General features: G+C 52.3%; 2 protein-coding genes across 6 annotated transcripts; both read right to left on the bottom strand.

Moving 5' to 3' along the window:
* Positions 1–2,891: 2,891 nt before the first annotated feature.
* Positions 2,892–5,571, bottom strand: LOC148110816 (regulated endocrine-specific protein 18-like). The gene is made up of 4 exons (XM_087858804.1): positions 5,454–5,571; positions 4,495–4,545; positions 4,219–4,323; positions 2,892–2,992 (listed from the first exon to the last, which is right to left on the bottom strand). The coding sequence occupies exons 1-4, from the start codon at positions 5,569–5,571 to the stop codon at positions 2,892–2,894; spliced, it is 375 nt and encodes a 124-aa protein (XP_087714930.1).
* A 9,867-nt stretch (positions 5,572–15,438) lies between these two features.
* On the bottom strand, positions 15,439–26,016 carry DNPEP (aspartyl aminopeptidase). 5 transcript variants are annotated; one of them, XM_045777574.2, is made up of 15 exons: positions 25,932–26,016; positions 25,197–25,290; positions 25,023–25,111; positions 24,798–24,911; positions 24,426–24,551; positions 24,078–24,208; positions 23,722–23,797; positions 23,494–23,601; positions 22,666–22,743; positions 21,676–21,759; positions 20,464–20,624; positions 20,028–20,067; positions 19,823–19,924; positions 15,939–16,106; positions 15,439–15,573 (listed from the first exon to the last, which is right to left on the bottom strand). In XM_045777574.2, exons 1-15 carry the CDS (start codon positions 25,935–25,937, stop codon positions 15,523–15,525), a joined length of 1,428 nt encoding a protein of 475 aa, XP_045633530.1. In that variant the 5' UTR covers positions 25,938–26,016; the 3' UTR covers positions 15,439–15,522. The 5 variants fall into 5 exon arrangements, with proteins under 5 accessions (XP_045633530.1, XP_045633531.1, XP_045633529.2 ...); XM_045777575.2 differs by having other exon boundaries at positions 25,845–25,981; XM_045777573.2 differs by lacking the exon at positions 25,932–26,016 and adding an exon at positions 25,618–25,750.
* Positions 26,017–26,659: the final 643 nt, after the last annotated feature.

A 26,659-nucleotide genomic window follows, 5' to 3' on the forward strand; every position in this document is an offset into this window, starting at 1 on the left:
ATCCGAGGTCTGGAGGGAAGACTTTCCTTCCACAGATGGAAGAGACCCAGAAGACACGTTTGAAGGCTGTGGGTGGGGATGGCTGTCTCTCCAGCTGTGATTCCATCTTGCCTTTCATCTGCCTTAGAAATGATCGGTGAGGGGAGGAAGGGATCGGAACCCAGGCACTGGGGGCAACCGAGGCTGTGCTCTCCGAATCCCACACCCCAAACTTCCCTGTGTTTCGATCCCACCTCTCTCACCTCAGATGCTCTGGTCAGATCCAAATCCTACCCTCCTGCCTCCAGACAAGTCTGTAGAAAGTTTGCTTGAAAATCAGCTTTCATGATCCACATTTGGATCAGCCTGAAATTGTCCTTCCTGGGAGCACCAGGAAGGTGTGGGGGATGGGAGGCTTCCCCTGAGGCCTCAATCAGCTGCGAGGTTGTGACTCGTGACTCGTGACTCAGACTAGGGAATGGCTCAAAGTCACCCTAGAATAGGAAGAAACAAGGAATTTTCAATGAATGCTCTGAGGCAGGGGTTGCAACTCCTTTCCCCACCCCTCCCCACCAAATTCAGAGCAAGTCTCCATAGCAGTCTTGATGTGAATAAGGCCTGAGACAAGGGACTCAGGTGCTGTCAGACCTACAGCCCTTTCCCTGGTCCCCATCTCTAATCTTATCTCCTTCCAGGGATTTTCCATTAGACACAGGGCTTGCCGGTCCCCTGGGCCTGCTCCTTGTTTGCACACTTGATAGAACCATGGCAACCAGTCCCCATCGTGGGGTCAGGCACAGGACCAACGATGTGGTCCATCAACCAATCCAAGCTAAGGAGGCCTGGCTGCCATGGTGACAGAGAGGAGGACCAGTTTCTTTGAAAGGGGTAAAAGGCTGGAGCATCTCTGAGGTACAGGCTGCCTGTGGATGGAGTCCAGCTTGGAGCTTCCCAGCAATGCTGCCTCGACCTTTGTCCAAGGTACCACCAGATCCTACCTGGACAACTCAATAGCCCCAAACAGTCCGACTTGGTTTTACTCTTGTCCATTTCATAATCCATCTTCCAGCAGCATCACTGTATCTTTATACAATATTTATCACATTGCCTTTCCCTCGCTGATGATTTCCACCGCACTTTGAATAAAACCCAAATCCTGCCTTACAGACAATGAGCGATGAGCGCTGAGTTCTCTGAAGGAGCCCTGCAGTCTCACCTAAGGGCGATTGTATTTGTAATTCTCTCTGCCTTGGGGATTTTTCTTCCAGATCTTCCCCTGGCTGCTTCCTTGTGTCATTTAGGTCAAAGTTCAAATGTCACCTCCTTAGGCTATCATGAGTGTGAAGAAGTCTGATGTGTGAAACAGCCCAGCTTCTACCGGGGCCCTGGAGAGAAACGGTGGGGCTGGGGTGGGGGAAAGTCGGGTCAGGAGACCAGGTCTGGCCCTGCTCCAGGTCTGCCCAGTCAGTTTCTCAGCTGTAAAGACGGATGATAACTAAGAGGTGAGTCATTTTATACCTGGGCTCCCAAGAGCTCAAGGGTCCCAGGGGATGCCCAAGGGCTTTTTCCCCAGGTGACTTCTTCCACACCACAGAGAAGAGCAAGGGGGAGGCTGAATGTGAGGGGTTCTGGGTACTCCTGTCCCATTTAAGGAGAGTAGCTTTAGATCTATATAGAGAGATATATGTGTACGTGTGTGTGTGTGTGTGTGTGTGTGTGTGTGTGTGTGTAGAGAAAGAGAAATTTATATAGATATATAGATATGGATGGATGGGCAAGGTAAGGATTAGGGTCATGTCATACTCAAGATTTTCTTAGAAAAACAGAGACCCATATATATTTTTTAAGTTGTAAAGCCCCCCAAGTAGGTTTCTGCAGGCCCTTCAAGCTCTGTGCCTCTGCTTGATCATGTAAGAGGCCAATGGAGGCCCCCAGCCCCTGCATCCCACAGTTGCCAAAATCGGTGAAAAGTTCTGTGAGAGAGAAAGTGGGCGTGCCCTCCAGTGGGGAAAGGGAGAATTTCCCCTCAATCCAGCAACCAGTGGCATTTTCGTATATTGTCTTTAATCCACACAGCAACACCAGAGGGGTCGCCTTTATTACCATCCCCATGTTACAGATGTGGAAGAAAGGACTTAAAGAGCCTAGGGAATGTGTCCAAGGTCACAGCCGGGCAGCGGTAGAGCCCGGATTGGGCTGGCTTTGTACTGAAAACTCTGTTCTTTTCCATCCTCCAGGAGCTCTCTTCCAGAAGGTTCTCCATCAGCCCCAGTGAAGTCTTGTCATTCCTTATCAACCAATGTCTATTCCCTCCTTCACCCTGCCTCCCTCTATAAACAGGCCCTGGGTGGGTTCAGCATTCCCAGACAAGGCCAGGCCCTCACCTACAGTGGGGCCTGGCCATGGGTGGTCATCTCTTGGTTCACGACCTCTGAAACCATTTCAGAGCTCAAGCATTGCTCCTTGTTCACCTTGGTCACTGGGCTCTGAGGGGAAGGAAGGCAGGAGTCAAAGATGAAGAGAAGATGTGAAAAGGCCCAGAGGAAAAGAGATGGGATCCAAATGAAGAATTTCAAAATCCCTGAAGGCCCCTCACCCTAGCGAACAGCAAACAACGAAGAGTTTCTCTTTGCACTTGTCCCTAGAAGACAAAGATTAAGCCAGAGATACCAAGTAGTAGCCTTGCGTCCCAATCCCCTCCCTTTGCAGACATCACCACTGTATCATGGGATTGCTTCGGGCTGAAATCAGACAGGTGCTCTCTTCATTCTATTCCCTGGACTTCTGACAGCTCCTACCTGCAGCCCTGACACTCCTTCCCTTCCCACTGTTCTGTCTACCGGTCATGCGCAGTGTGGACAGACCACAGGCCTCCCACACCTTGGCGTGGTGGTTTTGGTGGAAAAGGCTGTCTACTCATCTCTCATGCAGGTCTCTGAGGCATGGAGCCTGGGCATGTGCTCCATCTTCTGGGTCTTCACAGCTTGAGTGACATCATCCTTCCAGAACAGTCCTATGGGGAGAGAGGGAGGAGTGTGAGGTGACACTTGGGAGAGCTGGATTGACTCACCCCAGAAACCAGAGTGTGATTAGAATTTCTGCTTTCCCCCAAGTGCATAAGGACCACAGTGCATTGGAGGGATCCAGAGACTGACTGGGGTACAGGAGTTTGTCTTCTGCCCACCTCAGCATTGGAATCCCTGCTCTTACTAGTTCTTTGGCCCTGGGAAACGTCATTAGATTGGCTGAGCTTCAGTTTTCCCATCCATGAAATGATGAACCGTTGCTGAGAGAATTACAGGAGATAGTCCATGTAAGGTTCTTCGCACGGTGCTTGGTGTGCAGGAAGTGGTCAAATGTGAACTTAACAGTGCTGTTATGAGAACTGAATGAAGTTGGGGCGCCTGGGTGGCACAGCGGTTAAGCGCCTGCCTTCGGCTCAGGGCGTGATCCCGGCGTTATGGGATCGAGCCCCACATCAGGCTCTTCCTCTATGAGCCTGCTTCTTCCTCTCCCACTCCCCCTGCTTGTGTTCCCTCTCTCGCTGGCTGTCTCTATCTCTGTCGAATAAATAAATAAAATCTTAAAAAAAAAAAAAAGAACTGAATGAAGTTGAAGATGTACACAGTGCTTTTAAAACTCTAAGGCATTCCGTGCACATTAGACACTATGATCATTAGTAGCAGTCATTTGAACTCCAAGCAGATCTCCCTTATGAACCCTGCAACCACGAAACCCTGCTTTCAAGAAGGGTCAGACACCTTTCCCCAAGGAATCGCCTCCCACTCTCCACCCCCATCTGTCATGCTTCTATTTGCCATATGCTCTGAACTGCCTACTCCCCCCAGTTCAGAGTTTGGAATATATGTGGGGGGGGGAGGGGGAGGGTCTGACTGGAGATCCCATAAGTCCTGGCTCTGAGCACTAGGATAGCACAGTGGGGAGAAGTACAGGGCTGGTCCCAAGGAGATGGATGCCAACCTCTTCCTGGGACTTCTAATCGCCTCTACTGTGCTCCTCTAAAGAAACTAAGTGAGAACAGTTTCCCCACAAAGGCTGGGAGACCACCACCCCTCTCTTGCTCAGGGTCTGGGCAGGTGAGGCTCCAAAGGTGAATATGATGAGAAAGTTTCAGGCAGAGAAATTTCTGGAAAGTGCTTTTCATGTCAAGTTGGGGATCCCTCCCCCACCTTTACATCTGACAGCCTAGTCTCTCTCTTTCAGCTCTTCTGCTCTCACCTTGAGGCACGAGCTGCTGGAGCACACCTTGCCAGTATCCGAAGACCAGGGTGATGACTTCTCGCCGGGACCTGGCCCGCTGCATTCCCACCTGGCTCTGTCCTTCTAAGGGCACAGAAAGGCATTAGCAGGGACGTTGGCCAAAAGCCTTCGGGAGGTCTGGTCCCAGAGAAGCAGCACCCTCTCCACCATCACTCTCAGATCCCTCCCCCTTCCTGGTTATCAGCTCTCCCTTCATCTCCACGCTTTGCTCTTTATCGTCTGGGTCTCACTCACCTTTGGCACAGACTTCCAGGTAAGAGCAGAGTCTGCGGGCCAAGAGACAGCCTGTGGATGGACAGGTGAGCAGAGCCTCAGAGGGCTACAGAAATTGAATGGACAGACAGGGGGACAGGCTAGGGATGGGGGAAGAAGTTTGGCTGCTTCCTGGGTGGAGAGCTGAAAAGAGTTCTGGAATCTTTGGAAGAATAAACCTGGAACCTGGGTTCAGACTATTAGGGCTGGCAGCCCAGGTTCTCATCCTGGAAGCTGCAGTATACCCAGCTACACGATGTGGGGAATAACCTTTCTACCATATACACCCTCCTCTGTCCAGGTAGACGGGGTGGGGTGGGGGAGAATCCAGAAGGTGAAAGGGTTCAGGCATCTGCACAGGGCCTGCCGTCCCTTAGTGCCCATCCAGCCCTCCACAAAGCGCCGGCATTGAGTCCTCCGCACTGGTCTCCAAGTTCAAGGACCGTGGAGGACAAGTGGAGGGGGAGGGACACGAGTGCAGGGAAGGCTAGGCGTCCTCTAACAGCCCCCCCCCACCCCACCCCGGACCTGCGTCCCCAGGCTAGAGGGTAAGTGGAGGCGCCTGGCTGGGCCCAGTCATCTCCCCAGGTCGTCGGGACCGGATGCCTGAGGGCCCGGCTCTTTCAGCCTACCCCTCGGCTCCAGGCACCTCCGCCCTGGCCCTCAGCGCGTGTTTCTTCTCTCGTGGCCTCGTGGCCCGGATCTGTGTCCCCTGGCCCACTCTGGGGTCCTCTCCGTTCCTCCTGCTGAACCCTCAATCTCCCCTGGGGCCCGCTTCTCTTCTGTCCTACCTCCACCTTCCGGTTTTTAACGCCCCCTTCTACCCCCGTGCCTGCAAGACGCGCTCGATTTTCCCCACCCCACGCAGTTCCCCGAGCTTCGAGCATCCGCCGCTCCCGCAGCCCCCGTTTCCCGGCCCTTCCCCCAGCTTTCCTCCTGACCGTGGGGACAAACGGGGTCCCAGCCCCCCGGGCAGCTGCTCAACAGCAGGAAGCAAAGAATCAGACGCATCCCCACAGGTCCCCGGGCCCCCCGCGCCCGCCGCGCCGGCTGCTGCATGGTCGCCGCGGACCGTAAGCTCCAGCGCGGGCCCCGCCGCGGCGAGGCCAGACCCCGGCGGCAGCTGCGAGCGCCCCCCTCCGGCAGCTCGGCCAACCGCGGCGGCTGGTAACGAGGCCCCCAACCCCTGCTCTTCCGGGTCTTGGCGTCAGAGTCCTCCTTTTAAGAGTGGGCTGCTCCTAAATATAGTTGACCCTCGCTCTAGAACCCCCTCCGGACACCCCCATCTCACACACACACACACACACACACACACACACACACACACACACACACACGAGAATCGCCTCCATCTCCTTATTTCCAAGGATTAAGGATGGGGGTTGGGAGAGGTGGATATCCTGTGTCATTGAAAATCTGTAAACGGAGACTGGGCATAGTTCTTGAGAAGTAGGGTCCCCTATCTGGATACCCCTTAAGACCGTGCTGGGTAACGTTGCCTGGGGTCAAACCCAAGCACCTGCAGGCAGCCCTTTAACTTCGCTGGGGCCTCGTTCACCTCCAAGATGAGGATGATAATAGTATTTAGCTCACAGTGTTCCTAGGAGGATTGATTCTTTTAATACCCTGTGAAGCACTTAGAAGTAGGACCGGACTGGCACATAGCAAGTGCTCAGTTAACATTGGCCATGACTGCCCCACCTTTCTATCGCTGCCTCCCGCCGCCCCAGTCCTCGACAAGCTTTCTCCCTGCAAAAATGTCCTCCTGTCAGTCTGTATCTTTTCCAGACCCCATACCACCAACCTTGTTCAAACCACATCATCTCTTACCTGCTACTGAAGTTGCTTCTCATCTGGTTGCCTGGAGTAGCTGATACATCGGGGTGTGTTCCAGGAGCCTAGAATTTGTGCTGTTCCACTCTTGCCTCCCAATAATCTCTTTTATAAGCACCAAGGGGAGCTTTCTAAAATAGAAATTGAAGCATGTTTCACCGTTGCTTCCCCTGCTTCCGTGGCTTTCCTTTACACTTCAGACTAATCGCTGACACACCCCACCCCATGGCTATAAGGCGTGACAAGACCCAGCCGCCCCTTCCTCTCCAGTCTGTTTCCTTCTCTCCCTCTCCCTGCTCCAGCCACACCAGCTTCCTCTCCATTCGTGAATCCCTGAGCTCTTGTTGCAGACTGTTTCCTCCTCTCCCTGTCCTCACGGTTGTCCCTTTGTTTCAGCATAAATACCACCCTTTCAGAGATGTGTTTCTTCTCCCTACGCATCATTACCGCCTCATTTCTATCCCTCTTCTCCACAACACACACCACTGTTTATAATGATTTTTTCGTTTCTACCTCTTCATTGGAGTGTAGTTGTGAGAGGGAGCGGGGGACATGTCAGCGTCCAGCTCCAGACCGATCTCACAGCAGATGCTCAGTACACATTTGTTGAACAAATGAAAGGCACTCTGGGTCCAGAGACAGGTAAGAAATGTCTCTGCCTCAGTGTCCTCATCCGTGAGATGGGCACGCTGTGAGGGAGCCGTGAGAATGGAATGGCGATGACGGATGTGAGAACAGCGCGTGCTATACAGACACCGTAGGAGCGGAATTCTTCTCCACGTCAGCGTCAGCCTCCCTGGGATTCTCCGACCACAGCCCAAGCCCCATGGGTGGGTGGGAAACCTTGAAACCCAGAAGGGCAGGCCTGGTCTGGAGTAGTATCAGAAGCAGAACTCAGGAGTCCTGCTTCACAGCTCATCAGGGAGATGGGAGAGACCCCAGCTAGTCCTGAGCACAGAAGCTGCTCCCCCTGATGGGAAGAGGGGGAGCCCTGAGACAACCTCACTAAAAGCCAGACTCAGCCTTGGAGGCTCCCCAGGAACTTCTTGTCTGTGGGTTATTTGGGGAGGGGGTGGGGGAAGGGGGCAATGAGCAAAGCATGGGCCTCCATTACTGCACCTCCTCATGGATCTCCAGGGAAGGAGATAATATCGTTGCGTTGAGGTCTGCAAGACCCTTTGTCGGGGAACAGGGTCTTCCCTCGAGGACGTGATCATCCCTGGTGGAAATCTCCTGGAAAAGAGGCTGTGCGCTAGGGAGCTAAGGAAGGGCGGCCTCCAGGCCCCAGAAGCTGAGTTCAGTGGAGAGCAGCGCCCCCTGGGGGAAGCAAGGGGAGCCTGCCCAGGGGAAGGGGATTTTCCAGGAGACCCCCCCACTGACCCTCTCATCTACTTTCTGCCCAGGGCCTATCCTAAGCTTTTCAAGGGTGCATTGAGCAAGAAGGGGGGCATTTCTTTATATCTAATAACCTGATCATCTTAGAGGAACTCCTCTCCTCTTTCAATTTAGAATGTGTCTAATGCCAACTTTTGTATTTGGAGGATTTTATGACCCCACCCTCACCCCTTTTTAAGTAGGCTCCATGCCCAGTGTGGAGCCCAGTGCAGGGCTTGAACTTATAACCCTGAGATCAAGACTTGAGCTGAGATCAAGAGTCGGACACTTAACCGACTGAGCCACCCATGCATGTCCCCCCGCACCTTAATGAGTATTTTTACCTGATGGTTGGGAAAAGTAATACATATACACTGAAGTGGATAAGAGCTAAGGGTGCAGCTCAACAGATTATTGGAGTGTGAACAACCATGTCGTGCTTTCCAGGTGACAGAATGCTGCCAGTACCTGCAGAAACACCTCCTTGCTCTTGCCAGGTTACATCTCTCCTCCTTCCCCCCAAAGGTAATCCCTCTCTTGACTTTGGGGGCATAACTCCCTTCCTTATCTTTGTCATTGGGCAACAATGGATGTGCATTGTGTTACTTAAGCACACGTTTCTAAAGAGTGGGCTTTAGAAATGTAATTATATGGTGGAACTAGCTTCCTAGGGCTCCTGCAACAAATTACAAGCTTGGTGACTTCGAACAAATGTCATGAGCACACTACGAAGGGGCACACACATGTTGTGTCTTTCCACGATGTCAGCTTTATTCAGTCATAAAGCAAAGTTAAATTGCAATGATAAAGCAGGTTCAGGATTCCAAGCTCGATGACATCTCACCATGTGATTAAACCTGGCTTCTTACATAGCACCCAGAGCAGGGTAGAAGGCAAACCACACAACAAACAAGATAACAGAAGGGTGCAGGGAGTGAACAAACGCGAAGTCAGTCTGTGGGCTCGCAGTTGAGATAAAGCCTCTGTCCGGTCCCAGTCCGCGCTCCGCACTGACTGCTTCTGATGTTCAAGCCCTGAAGGCTCTCGGTTCTGTTCAGAGATCAATCTGGGCAGTTGCCTTTTTGAAGTGGTCAGACATAGAGAGGTTAGGTCTGTAGAGACTGACAGTTGGCTGTCCAAATCCTCCCCTTTTAAAAGGGATTTAATTGGTTTTGGGGGACCCGCAGACCTGCTCTGCTTCTGCTGCTTATCAGTTCTAGGTGCCAGCTGACGCTGGTCCCTGCAAGATCTCCCAGCTGCGATACCTTACCTGCTTCCGTCATAGCCTGACACAGGCCCCTGCTTGACACGACAGACTCCATTTTGCTCTCTACGCAAAAATGTCTTCTCTCACACTTCTGGAGGCCAGAAGTCCAAAATCAAGGTGTTGACAGAGCAATGCTCCCTCCAAAGGCTCAACGGAGTATCCTCCTTTACCTTTGCCAGTTTCTGGGGACTCCTGGCATTCATTGGCTTGTGACAGCATCTCTGCTGTGTCTCTGTGTGTCCACGTCTCCCTCTCTTTTCTCGTATAAAGACACTAATCATTGGATTTAGAGCCCACCTGATCCAGGATGATTTCGTCTCGAGAACTTTAACCAATTACATCTGCAGGACCCAGTTTCCAAATCACGACACATTCCAGGGTTCCAGGGAGACAGCAATTTTGGAGAGACACTATTCAACTCACTAAATTACAATATGTATTATTTTGTGCTGACTGCTTTTGTTCAACATATTGTGTTTTTTAAAGATTTTATTTGAGAGAGAGAGAATGAGCACGAGTGAGGGGAGGGGCAGAGGGAGAGGGACAAGCAGACTCCCTGCTGAGCAGAGACACCCCCCCCCCGAAAATGGGACTTGATCCCAGGACTCAGGGATCATGATCTGAGCCGAAGTCAGGTGCTTAACCGACTGAGCCACCCAGGCGCCCCTACATTTCATTTTTTTTAAGTAATCTCTATGCCCGGGGTGCCTGGGTGGCCCAGTTGTTAAGCATCTGCCTTCAGCTCAGGTCATGATCCCAGGGTTCTGGGACCGAGCCTCGCATCAAGCTCTCTGCTCCGCTGGGAGCCTGCTTCTTCCTCTCCCACTCCCCCTGCTTGTGTTCCTTCTCTCACTGGTTGTCTCTCTCTCTCTGTCAAATAAGTAAATAAAATCTTTAAAAAAAGGTAATCTCTATGCCCATTGTGGGACTTAAACTCATGACCCCGAGATCAAGAGTCACGTGTTCTACTGGCTGAGCCAGCCAGGCATCCCAACATTATAGTTTATTTTATGTTATTTATTTGAGAGAGAGAGCACGCCTGTGCATGAGCAGGGGGAGGGGCAGAGGAAGAGGGACAAGCAGGCTCCCCACTGAACGGGGAGCCCGACACGGGGCTCATTCCCAGGACCCTGGCATCATGACCTGAGCCAAAGTCAGATGCTTCACCAATTGAGCCACCCAGGCGTTCCCCCAACATTATATTTTAAAAACTTATCCATATCATTGAATGAAACAGTACTGTATTCATTTTCATTGCTTTATAGTCTTCCATTGTGTGATAACTTTACACTATCATTCAGAAGCTGAGGAACCTCTAGCTTTGGGGGTCCTCAAAATCTTCACAGACACCTTCCAAGGCTCTGGGAGGAGCCCTAGCCATGTGTTCACATGATCAAATATTCGTATATGATTTGCAAAAGTAATTTGTTATACTATGTTTTCTCATTCCAGCTACACCTTTTTCTTGCCTGATTGCCCTGGATAGAAGCTCGAGTCTAATGTTGACTAAAATTGGTGGGAGCAGACATCCTTGTCTTGTTTCTGATCCTTAGGGGGACGGCTTTCAGTCATCATCACTGAGTATGATGTTTATCTGTGGGTTTTTCACGGGTACCCTTTATCAGGTTAAGGAAGTTCCCTTCTATTTCTGGGTGTTAAATGTGTGTGTGTGTGTGTGTGTGTGTGTGTGTGTGTGTGTGTGTGTGTTTTAATCATGAAAGGATGTTGAATTTGGTCAAATGCTTTTTCTGCATCTATTGAGATGATCATGTGGGTTTTGCATAGAATTCTTCCTTAAACTTTTGTCCTTATTCTTATGAGATATTTGCTTTCATACTAAATTTTGATTTGTAATTTTGTATCCTTCTACTTAAAGAGGGTCCCCAAATTGTATGTTTCAGCCCCCACGAAGCTGGGATCTCTCCCGGTATCTACCGTATTGTGTATGGACCCTCGGGGTTGTTTCCAGTTTGGAAATCTTAGGAACAGGTTCTCTGAATATTCTTGGTGCACATGCAAATGCTTTTGATGCCAGCAGTCTGGGGCCAGGGACTCAGAAGGGGTCTCGCAGGACCAGCCAAGAGGGTTCATGGCTGCACGCAGGATGGAAATCAAATGCAAGCCAGCAGGAGATGAAAGCAGAGTTTACTGAAGGTAGAGAGAGAGTGCATGTACAGACGGAGTGTCTGGGGGAATCAGAAAGGACAGGAGAGAGAGTCTCCTCTTTGCTTGAGATCTAGGGCATTTATTGAGGACTGTGGTCCACTGTACGTGTCCTCTCAGGCATCAAGAACTGGTTAGAAGAAAGACAAGGGCCCAGGTATTAGTCCTTGGAGCCACTGGGGGGCTTGGCGTTGAGATGTCTCATGTGGGTTGTCTGGAATATGCATACGAGGGCTTCGTCCAGTCCTTCTCATCTGGTCCTTCCTTAGATGTTAGCTGTTCTAAAGAAACCCTTAACTCTTTGTCCCTTACAAGGAGGACAATGCTGTTTGCATTATGCAGCATGTGTAAAGTGGGTGAGCAGTCTTGGCAAGAAGAGAAGCAGGAAAAGGAGCAAAAAGCAGATTTTTACAGAGTCCTTCAGTTTCCTTATCAATTTTACTGAGGGGTCTACAGAAGTAGAGTAGCTGATCAATGAGGCTAATGACGAACTGACGTCCTAAACTGCTGTCAGTTTACATTCTCACTAACATTGTACGAGAGTTCTTCTTGCTCCACGTCCTTACCAACACTTGGTATTGTCAGATTTTAAAATTTCATGTATCATAGTGGGTGTGTGGTGGTGACTTATCAGGGTTTTAATTTATTAAACTGTTAGATTAAGCCGTATGAAATTGCCATTTTGTAGGTCAAAATGGTCAAATATCAACAATTTCACGATTCAACCTAATATTTCTCTGAGGACTAATGAAGTAGAGTGTGTTTTCATAGATTTAATGGTTTTTTTTATTACAAAGTGCCCATGTAAGTACTTTGCCCATTTTTTTAGATATCTGACTTTTCTTACTGACTGTAGGTCTTATGTACTCTGAATGATGTCTTAATTTCAATGAGGTCAAATATGTCGATATTTTCCTCTATGCGTAGTGTTCTTTGTATCCCATTTAAATCTTCCCCTAACCAAGATCGTAAAGATACTCTCCTTTAATATTTTCTTTTTTTTTTTTTTAAAGATTTTATTTATTTATTCGACAGAGACAGAGACAGCCAGCGAGAGAGGGAACACAAGCAGGGGGAGTGGGAGAGGAAGAAGCAGGCTCATAGCGGAGGAGCCTGATGTGGGGCTCGAACCCAGAACGCTGGGATCACGCCCTGAGCTGAAGGCAGACGCTTAACCGCTGCGCTACCCAGGCGCCCCTCCTTTAATATTTTCTAAAAGCTTTATTTTGCCATCTATATTTAGATCTAAAATCCATTTGCAATTAATTATGCATATTGTGGGAGGGAGGGTTCCAACTTAATTTTTCCATATGAATATCCAATTTTCAGAGCACAATTTATTGAAAAGATCATCCGAGTTGCCACTTTCAGCATAAATCAAGTGTCAGATATCATTTGTCTCTATTGGTTCTACTGGTTAGTCAACCCTTGAACCAATAATATACTGTCTTAATCAGTTTTGTAATAAGCTTTGATAACTGATAAGGCAATTGTCTTCTTCAAAGTGTTTTAGCTATTTTCATATATATTATAGAACTCACGTGTCAATTTCCACTATTTATATGAACAGCAGAGAGGAGCGAACCCATTACATTATTAGGATTGCACTGAATCTATTTATCAATTTGGAGGATAACCAGTATTTTTACGATATTGAATTTCACATCCACCAATAACACCAATCTTCCAAATTACTTGGACTTCCTTCCATATAAGTTTTTCTAGAGAAATCTTTTTATGCTTCTTCGTAGGTACTTGATGATTATGCTTTGTAGAAGTTGTCCTTTTAAAATTTTCATTTTCTAACTATTCATTGCTGGTCTAAAAAAATAGAATTAATTTTGGTATATTGATTTTTCAGCCAGCTATCTTGATAAACTCTTATTAATTCAAGGAATATAGCCTTTGGATTGTCTATGTAACAAATCATATCAAAAGGACATTTATTCCTCCCCTTTCAGTGTTCCTTTTATCCTGTCTCATCTTATCACCCAAGCTAGGAACCAACAGTACAATGTTGATTCTAAATAGAAAACCAAGCATCCTTGTCTTATTCTCACTCTCAAAGGAACACTGGATTAGTTTAGGCTCTCAGCAGCAGACCTGAGATATTTGGGAGGTAGAGGAAAACACCGGGGGGGGGGGAGCATGGGGATGCGAGACAAAGGGAGGGTGGCCAGTAAAGGGGGTGTTATCAGGCTTAATCCTGGAGCTTAATTCTGCTGGGGTCAGGGAGCCAGTGTCAACTACCCATGTCAGCGTGATCTCCCAGGATGCGAGGGAGCTGGAGTCTTCTTGAAGAATCTTGGCAGTCTCTGGTTGGAGTCTCTGGGGTGGGGAGCATTAGTTCCCTAGCACTTCCAAATGCCTCCAGTGGAAAACTAGTCAAGGGGCGCCTGGGTGGCACAGCGGTTAGGCATCTGCCTTCGGCTCAGGGCGTGATCCCAGAGTTCTGGGATCGAGCCCCACGTCAGGCTCTTCCTCTATGAGCCTGCTTCTTCCTCTCCCACTCCCCCTGCTTGTGCTCCCTCTCTCGCTGGCTGTCTCTCTCTCTGTCGAATAAATAAATAAAATCTTAAAAAAAAAAAAAAAAAAAAAAAGAAAGAAAACTAGTCAAGCAGCAAACGCATACCCCCTGGGCAAAGAAGTTTTGCTGCTGGCAGGTGGAAGTTGGGCCAAGTCTATCGAAGTGATCAAAGTGAGGGATGGAAGTGGGTTACTAACAGTGTCTCCCACCAACACCGCTCATATTTTACTATTACAAACAGCACTGGCAGCCCCTGTGGGATGGCAATGGCTGCCTGAGTCCAGATCTCTCCATACGTCCTCCAAAAATCACCCAGTTCAACCAAAGGAGAAGGAAGGAAATACAAATACTCCTATTTCATGCTTACAGCAGTCTGAGAAAATATTCCAGACTTGGTGATCAAGGGCTGCCACCTGGTCTCTGCAGAAATCCTAGGACCACATCAACACTAGGGGGCGCTCGGTTCCAAAGCAGCGGGCTACGCAGGGTCAAGTCAGTCAAGTTGGCTTCCAAAGGACTGCTTAACCTAAAGGCACGGAGCCACCCAGGCGCCCCGTGAGTGACATTCTTATCTCCAAAGACAGAAAGTTGAGAATGAGAGTGAGAATTCTGGACAAACAGATCTTGTTTTTTTTTTTTTCAAATCCTTGTGTTCTCTTAGCCTCCCCACATAGTTCAGTCACACTTCCACAATCGCCTCTCCTTGTTCAACCCAATACACAAGCATTTAGGGTTTGCTCCTTCTCAGGGTCTTCATTTCCTCAGGAAGGCTTTGTCATGTGACGCCTGTAGGAAACAAATTTGTATGCCCCTTTTCCTGTTAATCTGTCTCGTGTCAATGTCATCCTCAGGGTCAGCCACAAACCCAAGGGTGGAGGTTAAGTTGTACCTAGATGACTTAGCCAGAGGCTTGTAACCCCATGGTGTCCCAAGCCAGCTTCTGTCACCAGCACACTTAGCACTAACGTTAAGATTGCTGGTGCTCAGGGGGAAAGCCACAAATCAGGCAAACTGCAAGGCAAAGAAGGGGGATGGGGGCACCTGGGTGGCTCAGTAGTTACGCGTCTGCCTTCGGCTCAGGGCGTGATCCCCGCGTTCCAGGATCGAGCCCCATATCAGGCTCCTCCGCTGGGACCCTGCTTCTTCCTCTCCCACTCCCCCTGCTTGTGTTCCCTCTCTCTCTGGCTGTCTCTCTCTCTGTCAAATAAATAAAATCTTAAAAAAGGGGGGGGGATGAATAAACATAAGAAGAGGTAGAGGAAGAGGAAGGAAAAGAGGAAGAAAGGAAGGAGAAAAAAGGAGAAAGAAGAAAAGGGAAATGACAGGGGGGAAATTATTAACCAGGGAAAAAAACACTGAATAATAAGAGACTGCTTATAAAAGGTAATGAGACTGACAGGGGCAGGAAGGGGAACCACCCAGACTGTCCAGGGCAGCCCTGGGGGCCTCATGCTGAGTGTGGAGACCTCACGGCTCTGAGATGGGCTCCTGGACTCTTCTGGTAATGGAAGAGCATTGAGGCCACTTCCCAGAAGGGAGGACTAGGGATGGGAGAAGGGACCTTCCCATTGTGGACCCACCTACCCACGCCCACTTCAGGCACGGCCTTCAGGAAAAGAGATCTGAGATCAGGTCTCCATCAGCTCCCAGGAGCTGCGGCCTCCTCTACCTGCCCCCTCCCCACCCCTCTGTTCTGGTTCCAGAGGTCAAGTCAGGTTTGACTCCCACTCTTCTGGTCTCCAAATAAGCGCCACAGAACGAGTCTGAGTGAGAAATCCACTTTAATAATCCAGCTTCAGCTCAGCTGACCACTTCTCAAGTGCAAGAGAAGTCTTTCCAAGAGGCCTCAATCCACTAGGAGGTTACGGCTCAGAGACGGGAACAGCTCAAAGAAGCCCTAAAATGGAAAGCAACATAGGATCTGGAATCAATGGAGGCCAGAGGGGGGTGCCCCACAGCACACCTCCCGCCAACACAGGGCCCAGCCAGAGAGGCCCAGTTCACCCACACTTGACAACTGCCCCAGTCTTCCCATCTCCTGCCCCCTCTCTGTCGTCTCATTATCCTCTGGGGGCTGATCAGGGCCCCTGTGCCTGGAGAAGAATGGGAACCCTTCCTCTCCTACATGGTAGGCCCAGGACAGCCACCTCCCGTCAGCCAAGCTGGCCACCTAGCGATGGTGACATTGCCCCCAGCAACCAATCCAGGCACCGGGGAAGGAAGGAGCCCAGCTGCCGTGAGGATGGGTGAGGTGGGAGTCACCTTGAAGAGGGTGAGGGTCTGGAGTACTCCTGAGGTACAGGCGGTCTCCCGGATGGAGTGCATGGCCAGTTGGGGGCTGCCTAAATCTAGAACCCGCAGCCCCAGCCGAGAAGCCAAGATAGGTCCGATGGTGGTTCCACAGGGAGAGTCATTCCGGACCATGAGATCCTAGGGAGGGGAGGAGAGGTGTCTGCTCATTAAGCCCAAAGAGGGAGTCGCCTAAGAACTGCTGAAAGGGGCCCACTTCTGCCCCTTGGAGAGCGGATGTGACCAAAATGAAAACAGGAAGCACACATTAAATGGCAGGCCCAAGGGACAGTATATTCTGAATTGGTTCCATTCTCTCCACCCTAATTCTGGCTACCAGCACCTTGCCTTCCATTAAGAATCCATAGTAGGCAAGGGAATTAAAGAAAAAAAAAAGGTACCATTTACATCAACCTCTTGCTTAACATACACTCTCTCCCCGCCCCCATACACACACAAAGAACAATCATTCAGTGGTGCCTGGGTGGCTCAGTCGTTAAACCTCTGCCTTCAGCTCAGGTCATGATCCCGGGGGCCTGGGATCTAGCCCCGCATTGGGCTCCCTGCTCAGTGGGAAGCCTGCTTCTCCCTCTCACACTCCTCCTGCTTGTGTTCCCTCTCTCGCTTCCCCTCTCTCTGTCACATAAATAAATAAAATCTTTAAAAAAAAAAAAGAACAACCATTCAGCAGTTTTAGTGTTTTTAGAAATATTGCTATTGGCATTCTAAAACCATTTTCCTTATATTCTGGCAAAAAAATAAATAAATAAGAAAATCATAATATGACATTCAGTATTAAGATTTTTTTTTAAAGATTTTATTTATTCATTTGACAGAGATAGAGACAGCCAGCAAGAGAAGGAACACAAGCAGGGGGAGTGGGAGAGGAAGAAGCAGGCTCCCAGCGGAGGAGCCTGATGTGGGGCTCGATCCCAGAACGCCGGGATCACACCCTGAGCCGAAGGCAGATGCTTAACGACTGTGCCACCCAGGCGCCCCCAGTATTAAGATTTTTAGTGTAAGGGAAAACAGAATTATAAAATCAGATAAATTAAGTAATAACTATTATTCTTTTGAATAAGAATTATAATATTAAATCACGATTTTCAAAGTATGTATTTTTTTCTAGCTATGTCAACAGAAATGACCCCAAAGCACTGTCCCCCATGATAACAATGGTGCCAGATCATGGTCTCTAAAATCACCATTCAAATGAACAAGATGAGCCTGCAATTTCTTGTTGTACAGAGAGCAAGAAAACTTTCAAGGGTCCTGTCAAAGGCCACGTGTCGAAAGGACTCCCATTGGTCAAAGTTATGACTGAGGATGAAATAAGGTGACTACAGGGGCACCTGGGTGGCTCACTCAGTTAAGCACCTGATTCTTGATTTCGGTTTGGGTCATGATCTCAGGGTCTTGGGATCGAGGCCCATGTCAGGCTCTGTGTTCAGTGGGAAGTCTCCTTGAGATTCTCTCTCTCTGCCCCTCCCCCTGCTCTCTCTCTCTCAAATACATAAAATCTTAAAAAAAAAAATTACTACAGTGCATTGGATCCACACTAAACCAATGAAAATCTGATTTAATGTCAGCAAAGGAAAAGAAAAAAACCTCTATGTGTCACCATTTGACGTGGCTATTAACATGCGTCACCTTGAAAACTGGGTATAAAAGGGAAAGAATGAGCATTTATCTGGTCTTTCCAGTAGAAACCATATTTCGTGATAACTAAATAGCCCTAGTTGATGGGGAGAAAGTTCCGCTTCCCAGAAGAATAGCAGCTAATATCTACAGAAGGGATGACTCGTAGAAGGGATGAATCGGGGAATGAAATTGATTTCGGCAAGGATTATCAATGGGTGTCAAAACCATTAGGTATCTGGCCAGTAGGAAACTCATCACTGGCACAGGACACTGTCCATCCAGAGGAGAAAACTCCCAGATGACGGAGGGACTGGAGGGCACCCCAATCGGGTGCTCAATCTTATCATCACGAAGGGCTGATCACCCAGATAATACGTGTATGATGCAACACGAAGGACACACCCGTCATGATGTCTTCTGGCCAAAAATGTCTAACTTGAATCTATCAAGCCTTTGGGTAGGAATTCCAGTTTACAGGAAATACAGGGCCTAGAGGCACCAGCTAAACGACCCCAAGAGGAAGCAACCAGACAAATCCAGAAAGTGAGACATTATGTGGGATGATGAGCCTTATTTCTTTAACAAGTCAATGTTATTTATTTTTTTTAAGATTTATTTATTTATTTATTTGAGATGGAGAGTGAGCATACGAGTGGGAGGGGCAGAGGGAGAGGGAGAGAGAATCCCAAGCAGACTCTACGCTGAGTGCAGAGTCCGACACGGGGCTCAATCTCACAACCCTGAGATCAGGACCTGAGCCAAAACCAAGAGTCCGATGTTTAACTGACTGCATGCCCCAGGTCAACATTATTTTAAAAGGGGGTGGTGAGGGCTGCCCTACACTATGAGCCATTTAAGCCATGAATCAACCAGACGTAACATGAGGGTCCTGAACTAGATACTGCGGTGGGACAAACGTCTGTAAAGACTGTTTTGGGGACAACTAGGGAAAACTGAAAATGATCTGGGGTCACCTGGCTGGCTCAGTTGGTAGAACATGCAACTCTCGATCTCGGGATCGTGAGTTCAAGCCCCACGTTGGGCGTAGAGCTTAACTTTAAAAAAAAAATGATCCATACGTTAGGATTAGATACAAATTTACGGAAACAAAAGCGTACTGGAATGAAAAGGCAGAGAATACAGAGTGAAGAGGAAGCAAACAATATATCCAAAATAATTCCACTTGTTATAAGATATGTGGTAAGTATATGCATAGAAAGAAAATCTGGAAGCACATACACAAATCTCTGTGGGTTCATGTTTTCTTATTTCTATTGGCATTTCCTGATTTTTTTAAGTACACATGTCCTGCTTCTGCTGTGAGTTTAATTAAAGAAAATTCCGCCCATGTCTTCTCGCTGCCTTAGAAGAACACGCAGACCCCCTTCCATGGCCTAGGAGTCCCTCACGACTGGCCTGGGCAGGCTTCTCTCCCTTGCACTCTGGCTCTCGCCCGCCCCAAGCGCACTCCTGTGCCCAGTGGGGCCTTTGCACGGGGCTGCTCTCCCTGCAGACTCACCCACAGCTGCCTCTTTCTCAACAGTAAAGTCTCGGCTCCAAGTGTCACTTCCTCAGAGAGGCCTCCCAAGAAGGGAACAACTCAGGTCCACATGCAGCAGTGGGGGGCCGTGTGGCAGGGAGCCGGGAGGCAGGATGCCAGCACCCAGCCCTGACCCACCAGGACCTGCTGGCTGTGTGTCACTGGACCCCCGGGGCCCCAGTCCTCTACCTCCACCTATTTCTGACGACCTGAGCCATTGCCACGGCAAGAATGAAAACGAGCAGGCGGGAGTTCCAGTCTCCCCAGCCCTGAACTTCACGTACAGAGGACCCCAGGGTGTGGAAGAGAGACAGGACGAGCTGGATGGGTAAAAAGCAGGACTAGACCCACGTGCCACGAGCACACCGTACCTTCAGGTCTCACAGAAATCCAGCAGGAGACGCGTCATCCTCAGCCCCATTTTACAGGTGGGGAAATGGACTCAGAGAAACGGAGCGCCTGGTCCTCAGCCTCGGGGCTAGAGCCCCGCCGCACACCCAGCACTGAGCCCAGCGCGGCCTCCATCCAAAACCCGTTCTTCTCACTCTACTGGAACCCCATCCACCAAAGGTGGGCTCCCAGGCCCCCCCTTTCACTGGGGGCCCCTCTGCTTATGCCCCTCCCCCCCCAACCCCACTCCCTCTATCCCGTCTTCCCAGGCAGGGCCCGGCCTCACCTGCAGAGGCACCCCGACCTTATTGGCCACCTCTCGGATCAGGGCCTCGGAAACTGCATTGGATGCATAGCGCTGCTTGCTGTTCACCTTGATCACAGGGCCCTGGGGACAGGGAGACCAGCAAGTGATGGGCCCACAGGGAAGGAGACGAGGCCCAGAACCAGCCAGGCCGTCAAGTCCCTAAGGAGAAACAGGAGCATCTCACCTTGTGGAATAAGGGCCGGTGGTTCTCCTCATGCTTGTCCCTGTAAGAGACCGAGTAAAGGCTGGGATGGCGGACAGGAGGCAGGCCCGTCAGCACCCACCTCCATCTATCCCCTGGAAACATCACTAACACACCACACCATTCTTCCCCTCCCAGCCCGCAGGAGCTGATGGGCACGCTGAACACACCATCCCAGGCGGCCTCTGGCAGTAGGTGGAAAGAAATCTGCGGAGTCTACTCAACATACCAGGGTTGGGCATTACATGGCTTTGACCCGCTAGGGTCTTGGCACAATCAAAAGGAAGCCACCACTGACCTTCCCGCCAGGAGGAGGAGGAAGGGGAAGGGAGAGAGGCCAGGCCCAGGGCTGAGCCTTAAGGCGGGCTCGCTTGGGTCTCCAGCTGTGAGGACTGCATGCCGGGCCCAGCAGACTCACAGATAGTTGGGGTGCACAGCGTGGGCCATGTCTGCGCTGATCATGTAGGACTTGGGGATGGCCTCCTCGAAGGCCGTCAGGTGCTGGAACGAGGCTGAGATTCGGCGCAGCACCAGCTCTGTCAGCAATGACTGCGCCCCTTGGGCGCTCTCAGAGCCCACCTGGTGAGAGCAGAGACTGGCTCTGGGGTCTGGGCTCAGGGGCCGGAGCTGGGAGCCAGGGAGAGGAGCCCAACACCCAGGACCACCACTGATGCCTGGGACCCCGCTGACTCAGTGACTGAAGAATGTGGGGTGTTGTCAGCAACTTCCCCAACTCCGTGCCTCTGAAAACATGATGGGGGGCTGGGGCTGAACTAGTCCTACGTCATCTCTGGGGCAGAAAGAGCATTTTCTGTGGGCTTCCTGCACCTGCCTCCCCTCCTTCTCTCCTGACCTTCACATCTGGGGTTCAGGACAGGTGCCCCACCATGCTGGCCAGTCACATTTTATGCACGTAACAGAGACTGCTAACTATCCACACTATCCTGCACAAGAAAACACCCAAATTGCAGCTGAGCACAGGACTACCCAGTTAGAGAGGCCACCCCTAGCTTTCCCTTGCATTAAACATGGCCATACCGACCGAGTTCCACAGAACGCAGCCAGTGACGAATGCCATCTTCGGGTTGTGCCTTAAAAGGATGGGCGGGCCCCCTCCCTCTGCCCTTTCCTCTCGTCCTCCTCACTCAGTATAGACACGATGGCAGGAGCTGGAACAGCCAGCCAGCCGGGATCTTGAGATGGAAGCCAAGTGCTCAGGACGGCAGACACCTGTCCTGAACTGCTCACTCTGACCCGTGTTGTTCCAGGGGCGAGAAGGACCCGTGTGTCCAGGCTGTGGCGGTGTCTAAGAGTGCATCTCACGGGAGCACGCGGAGTGAGGCCCCACTGCACGCAGAGCCCTGGGACTACAGGATGAAGGGCAGAGTCCCTGTCCTCGAGGAACTCACCCTGTGGCACACACAGCGACGTGGGAGATATGGTCCTAGTTCTAGAAGCAGACACATGCTGAGCGAGGGCGACCAGGTGCTAAGGGAGCACAGGCCTTCCCATCTCCATGGCTTCCAGAACAGCCCTGGCTTATGATGGGTGCCTGGCAGAAGCTGGCTGCGGGAAGCCTCACAGAGGGGACCCTCCACAGAAGAGACCCTCCACAAAGCCCTCTACGTACCTCTTCGTTGTCATAGAGAGCGATCATGCGCACGTGGGGCTCCGCGGCCAAAGAGGCAGGGGCTGCACAGGAGTCGATCAAAGCCTGTTCGGGGGGATCAAGGGCATCCTCTTCACTCGTCCTTCCTCCAGAACCCTGCCCCCCAACACCTGGGAGGTTCACGCTCCCGGCCTGCCTTCTGTCGTCATGGCCAGGATGATGGGCTGGGGCTCTGACTGGCCTTCATCGCTTATGACATTGCCTGGCATGTGGGAGACCTTCTCAGCGGGGCTGGGAGAACCACCCTCTGGATGCCCCATACCTGCCCACGGGAAAGGCAGGAGGATGAATAAAATGCAGGGGAAGAGTGGAGAATCCGGGGAAGTCAAACACACCACACAGAGCACAGAAACTAATTGGCTCCAGTGAAAAGATCGAGACCCACAGAGGGGACTGGTACGCCAGCAAGGGGACACAGCTGGCTGGCTGCAGAAGCTGATACAGGTCCCAGGTTCGGCCCTGGTCTCCATTAAAGTCCAAAGCCTCTCTCCAAGAATAGGATGGGGCAGGAGGGAGAGAGATGAAAAGACAGAAAACAAGAGGAAAGGAAGAAATAGAATAGACTAGGGGAGAAAGAAGGCCAGGACACCAAAGTGACCAGAAGGAGAAGAGATGGCCCCACGGAGACCCCAAGGCACAGACAGAAGGCTGTGTGGGTGCAAACTCGGAGGGCAGGGGGAGCAGAGGGAGGCGGGTGGTGCGGCCTTATGAGGCACTAAGGCCTCTCCCCGGAAGCGGAGGCTCACGTAAAGAACACGCAGCGGAGCCAGGGGAGGAGACACGGTGGCACCCGAGCCGGCCTCTCCGCTGTCCCCCGCCTCAGCCCCGGCCCCTCCCCACGGTCCCCCTAGCACCAGCAGATGGAGGAGGTGGCCACTGGCCCTCTTAGGACCTGCTGGGCCTTGAGGCAGCCCCTGACCACGGCTGCCCTGGGGGGCCCCAGCGGCTCACCTGCAGGGCACAGAAGCAGCTATGGAGGTTGTCCAGCCGGGGGGCGAAGATGAACTCCTCGTAGGCACCACCCAGCACCTAGAAGCACAGGACAGTCGGCCCAACCTTCAAGCCTCCACCCCAACTCACCTGCTTCTCCCTGCTCCCAAAGGCCTGGGTTTGAGCGAGCCTCCTTGGCTCTGTGTGCAACCCGCCCTGTCCCCTGGCTTAGGGTGCCATGATCCTGCTGGGTGGGACTGAGTGGACAATGGGGAACGGAACTGGGCAGGAGTTGAGGGATGGCAGGTGATGCCCATGGTTCCTACCAGTTCCTGGGGGACGGGGAAAAGGGGGGAGGCTGAACAGACACAAGAAACGCTAAGGAAATAAACAGAAGAGGAGACCAGCCCAGAAACGGTGCACCTTCAAACAGGACTGAACATCCAAAGATTTCATAATCTCCTACTGTGGGCAACTGAGAGGGACTCGAGGGCAGGCTCCAGATAAAGGGGGGCCGCATCTGGGCCTTCTGCCCTCAGAGGTGCAGGGCCAGGGTGGGTCAAAGTACACAGTGACCCCCTGTAGCAGAAATTCCTAGGAGGGGAAAAATCTGTGGAGGGGCTGATTCTCAGGGCCCACTGTAGGCATCCGAGGAGGCAGGTCTGGAGCACGAAAGTGCCCTTTTGAGAACTACTGGCCGGGAGGCAGAGGGACATGGTGTCTACTGGGAAGAAGAGGGATGAGAGTAACCGAGGGACTGGCCGAGGTGGTGAGTACTTTAGGGGATACACTGGGGCAGGCAAGGATCCCCACGACCCCCACCCATGAGTCCCTACAGCCATTCCTTACCGCAGGCTGGGTGTCAGCAAGGCAGAGTTCCATCTCCAAGATATCCTCGGGGCTCAGTCCCAGGTGGGCACAGAGAAGGGACATGAGGACGGAGTGGTGCCGGTCATCCTGCAGGGCAGAAGCATGCCAGGAGGAAGGAGGTCTGCTCTTCCCCTCCTCCCCCTTCTCAGGGAATCAGTCCCTTCCCCCTCTCCCCCACCCCTTCCCATGAGCAGGGGACTCTCTTACTGCAGCATTGACAGGCCCAGGCTCAGGAGTCCCCTTCTCCAGCTCCTCCTGGACTGCTGTGGCAAGAATGGGGACTCTGGGGAGACACGGGAGGAAAGTGTGGGGCGAGCCGGGGGGCACGGCAACCCTGAGCTCGGGCATCTCCCAATGGGAACTGCCCTTGCCCTTCGATTCCCAGCTCACTTCCCAAATGGCAGAGCTATGAGGGCCCTCGGATATCATCAATCGGGTCCCAAGAGTAGGACCTGGTTGTGGCAACCATGAGGCAGCAGGGGCCCAGGTCCCACTGGGTCCCTTCCACCACCTGCTGCCACGGCCCTCCCTCCCAGTCACCGCAGCCCTTGCCCCAGGCTCACAAGTGCATCTCCATGTTGGGCCCAAAGTTCTCGTTGACGTTGCGCTGCAGATGGATGGCCAGGTGTGGGATGCGGAGAATGGGCCGGTCCACGTGCACCAGCCGCTGTTCCAGCTGGCCTGAGTTAGGGCACTGTGGCCCACCAGGCCAGGTCAAAAGACGGCGCCTCCCAACCACAGCGGGTTAAAGCCCCCCCACTTCACCCAGACTAACCAACGTGATCCTCGAACCCAGACTGCCCCACACCCCCTTCCCTGGGGAGCTCGCCACTGGTACCCTGAAGGAACGTCACAGTCAATCCTCAAGCAGCTGAAGGTGAGAACCTCCCAGGCCCAATCCCAGTTCCCACCTTGACAATGACTCGTCCAGCCAAGGTCAGGTCCCGGTCAAACCAGGTGCTCCAGATCCCACCACCATAGGTCTCCACGCCAACCTGCTGGAAACCCACCTGGCTGCGGCGGGACCGCCGTTTCACCTAAGTGTGAAGATGGGGAATGAGAAGTCAGAGAAGGCTGAATGGCATGATTTGGAGGTGAGACAGACGGACCGAGACCTAAGGAACACAGAAAGAATATGGCTGACGAAGAAGAGCCCAAAGTGTGGAGGAAAGGGGGCAACAAGTCTCCCCCGTTGCAGGAATAGGCCCCCAATTTGTACCTCTCCACTCCCTTTTGCCCTGTATTGCCGTGATGCCTCCCCTACCCCAGCCCCAGGTCCTCACCCGGAGGCAGGGGCTGTCCGTGTGGGCCCCAATGAGGCTGAAACCATTGCCAGGAACATACTGGCCTCCCACAGCAAAAGCGATGATGGTGGAGGAGTTCCTGGTCAGGAAGTACTGGGGGGTGGGGAGGGGGGAGATTGATTTGATTAGCTAGCCAGCTGGCACAAAGGACTTTGAGTCCCAGACTAGGGACCTGGTTCTCTGCCCCCACCCCACCCCACGTACCTTGCTCTCTGGCTTGATATCCCAGCTTTCCGTCTCTTTGAGTTCATGGAAGCCAGCCTGGAGGAGGCGGCTGCGGCACTCGGCCACGGCTGTACAAAAAGAGCCCTTTCATAGCGACGGAAGCGGATTGGGGACAACCGGCCACCACCCTCCTCCCCTGTCCTGGTCACTTACCGTGGAAAGGAGAGGGGCTCCGGTTGACGAACTTGAGGAGTTCCCGGGCCGCGGCCTGCACCGCCTCTTTGCGGGCCCTACCGGTCATGGCCACCTAGTGGGGGCGGGAGGGTGGGGGTGCTGCTCAGACTCCTACGAGGTTTGGGACCCTTGATTTATATTATCCAGGCCCCGGGAACCACCTCCCCCCCACCACAAGCCCCATTCCCGCGAAGTGATTGCTCTAAGGCTCAGACCTCTGTTTCCGCCCCTTTCCCCACCGACAGAGGCAGATGTCGGGCCAAACCTCTTTCCGCCGAAAGCTCCAGCCCTCTCGCCAAAGTATCAGAACCCCAGCCGCACTCCCCGCCCAGATCGCCCAAGACGTCCCGTCCCCTAATCCGAGCTTTAGCCCGGCCCCCTAAATCCCACCCCCACGTGCCTGCCCAGCCCAGAAATCCCGGTCGGTTCCGAGCTCCAGGCTCCCAAGCGGACCCCTAACTCCAAGCCGGCCTGCACCAAGCAGCCAAAGTCCTATTGGCCGGGGAATTAACCCCCCCGCCCCGCCCATGCTCCCAGTCTTTCGCAGGCCACCCTTCCCAGCCCCAGGAAGATCAGGTCACGGAGGCCGGACTTTCGGTTTCGCTTTGGGTCAGGCACAGCCCTCACCTCAGCGCGCTGTTGAGCTTAGGCCGGAGCGGACTCCTAGCCGGGTCTGGAACCGGAGTTAGAGCTGGGCAGGCCGTGGACACCTACCTGCATGGCCCCACGCGTGGGCTCGCGTCCGCTAGCCCTGCCCCCGTGCTCGGCCCGCCCCCTAAGCCCGCCCCGCCCCCGCCGCACCGTCTGTTCCGCCCCTCGCCAGGCCGCCCCGCCCCCGCCGCCCCGTCTGCTCCGCCCCTCATTCGTTCGCTCCGCCCGCCCCGCCCCCGCCGCGCCCTCTGCTCCGCCCCTCTCTAGGCCTCGTCGCCCGCCCCGCCCCCGCTGTCAGCGGTGGTGGCGGGGTCCCTCTGCTGCCCCGGAGGTGCTAGGACAGCCGCGAGCCGCGCGCGCCCACGCCTGCCCCGGGTTAGAGAGTACAAGGAAAAACTCGCCCCTGGCAGCTCACCTGGTCCGACGAGTACTGTACAAAGTGCTCTCTCTCGCCACAGGCACCCTTGTGATAATAAAAGCAACAGGGCTAGTGTTCATGGGACGCTCACGGTGAGCTTTAGATAAGGCTTCGTGTGTTATCTGTTTAATCTTCACAACAGCTCTATCAACTTTGTACTTTCACTGTCCCCATTTTATACATGAACAAAACCAAGTACAGAGACAAACCACCCGTCCAGGGCAGTAATGGCAGGGGTGGGGTTTGGACTCAATTAATTTGACTCCAGAGGCCTGGAACAAGCTGCCCTCAGATCTTTCCTGGCCCTTTTCATATGCACCTTGGTAAGTTTCTGTTACCCGGGAAGTCCCTGAGGGACAGAGAAGTTAATGAC

This window comes from Ursus americanus, chromosome 1 (genome assembly GCF_024610735.1).
Source record: "Ursus americanus isolate L20-20 chromosome 1, mUrsAme1.1.p, whole genome shotgun sequence".
NCBI lineage: Eukaryota > Metazoa > Chordata > Mammalia > Carnivora > Ursidae > Ursus > Ursus americanus.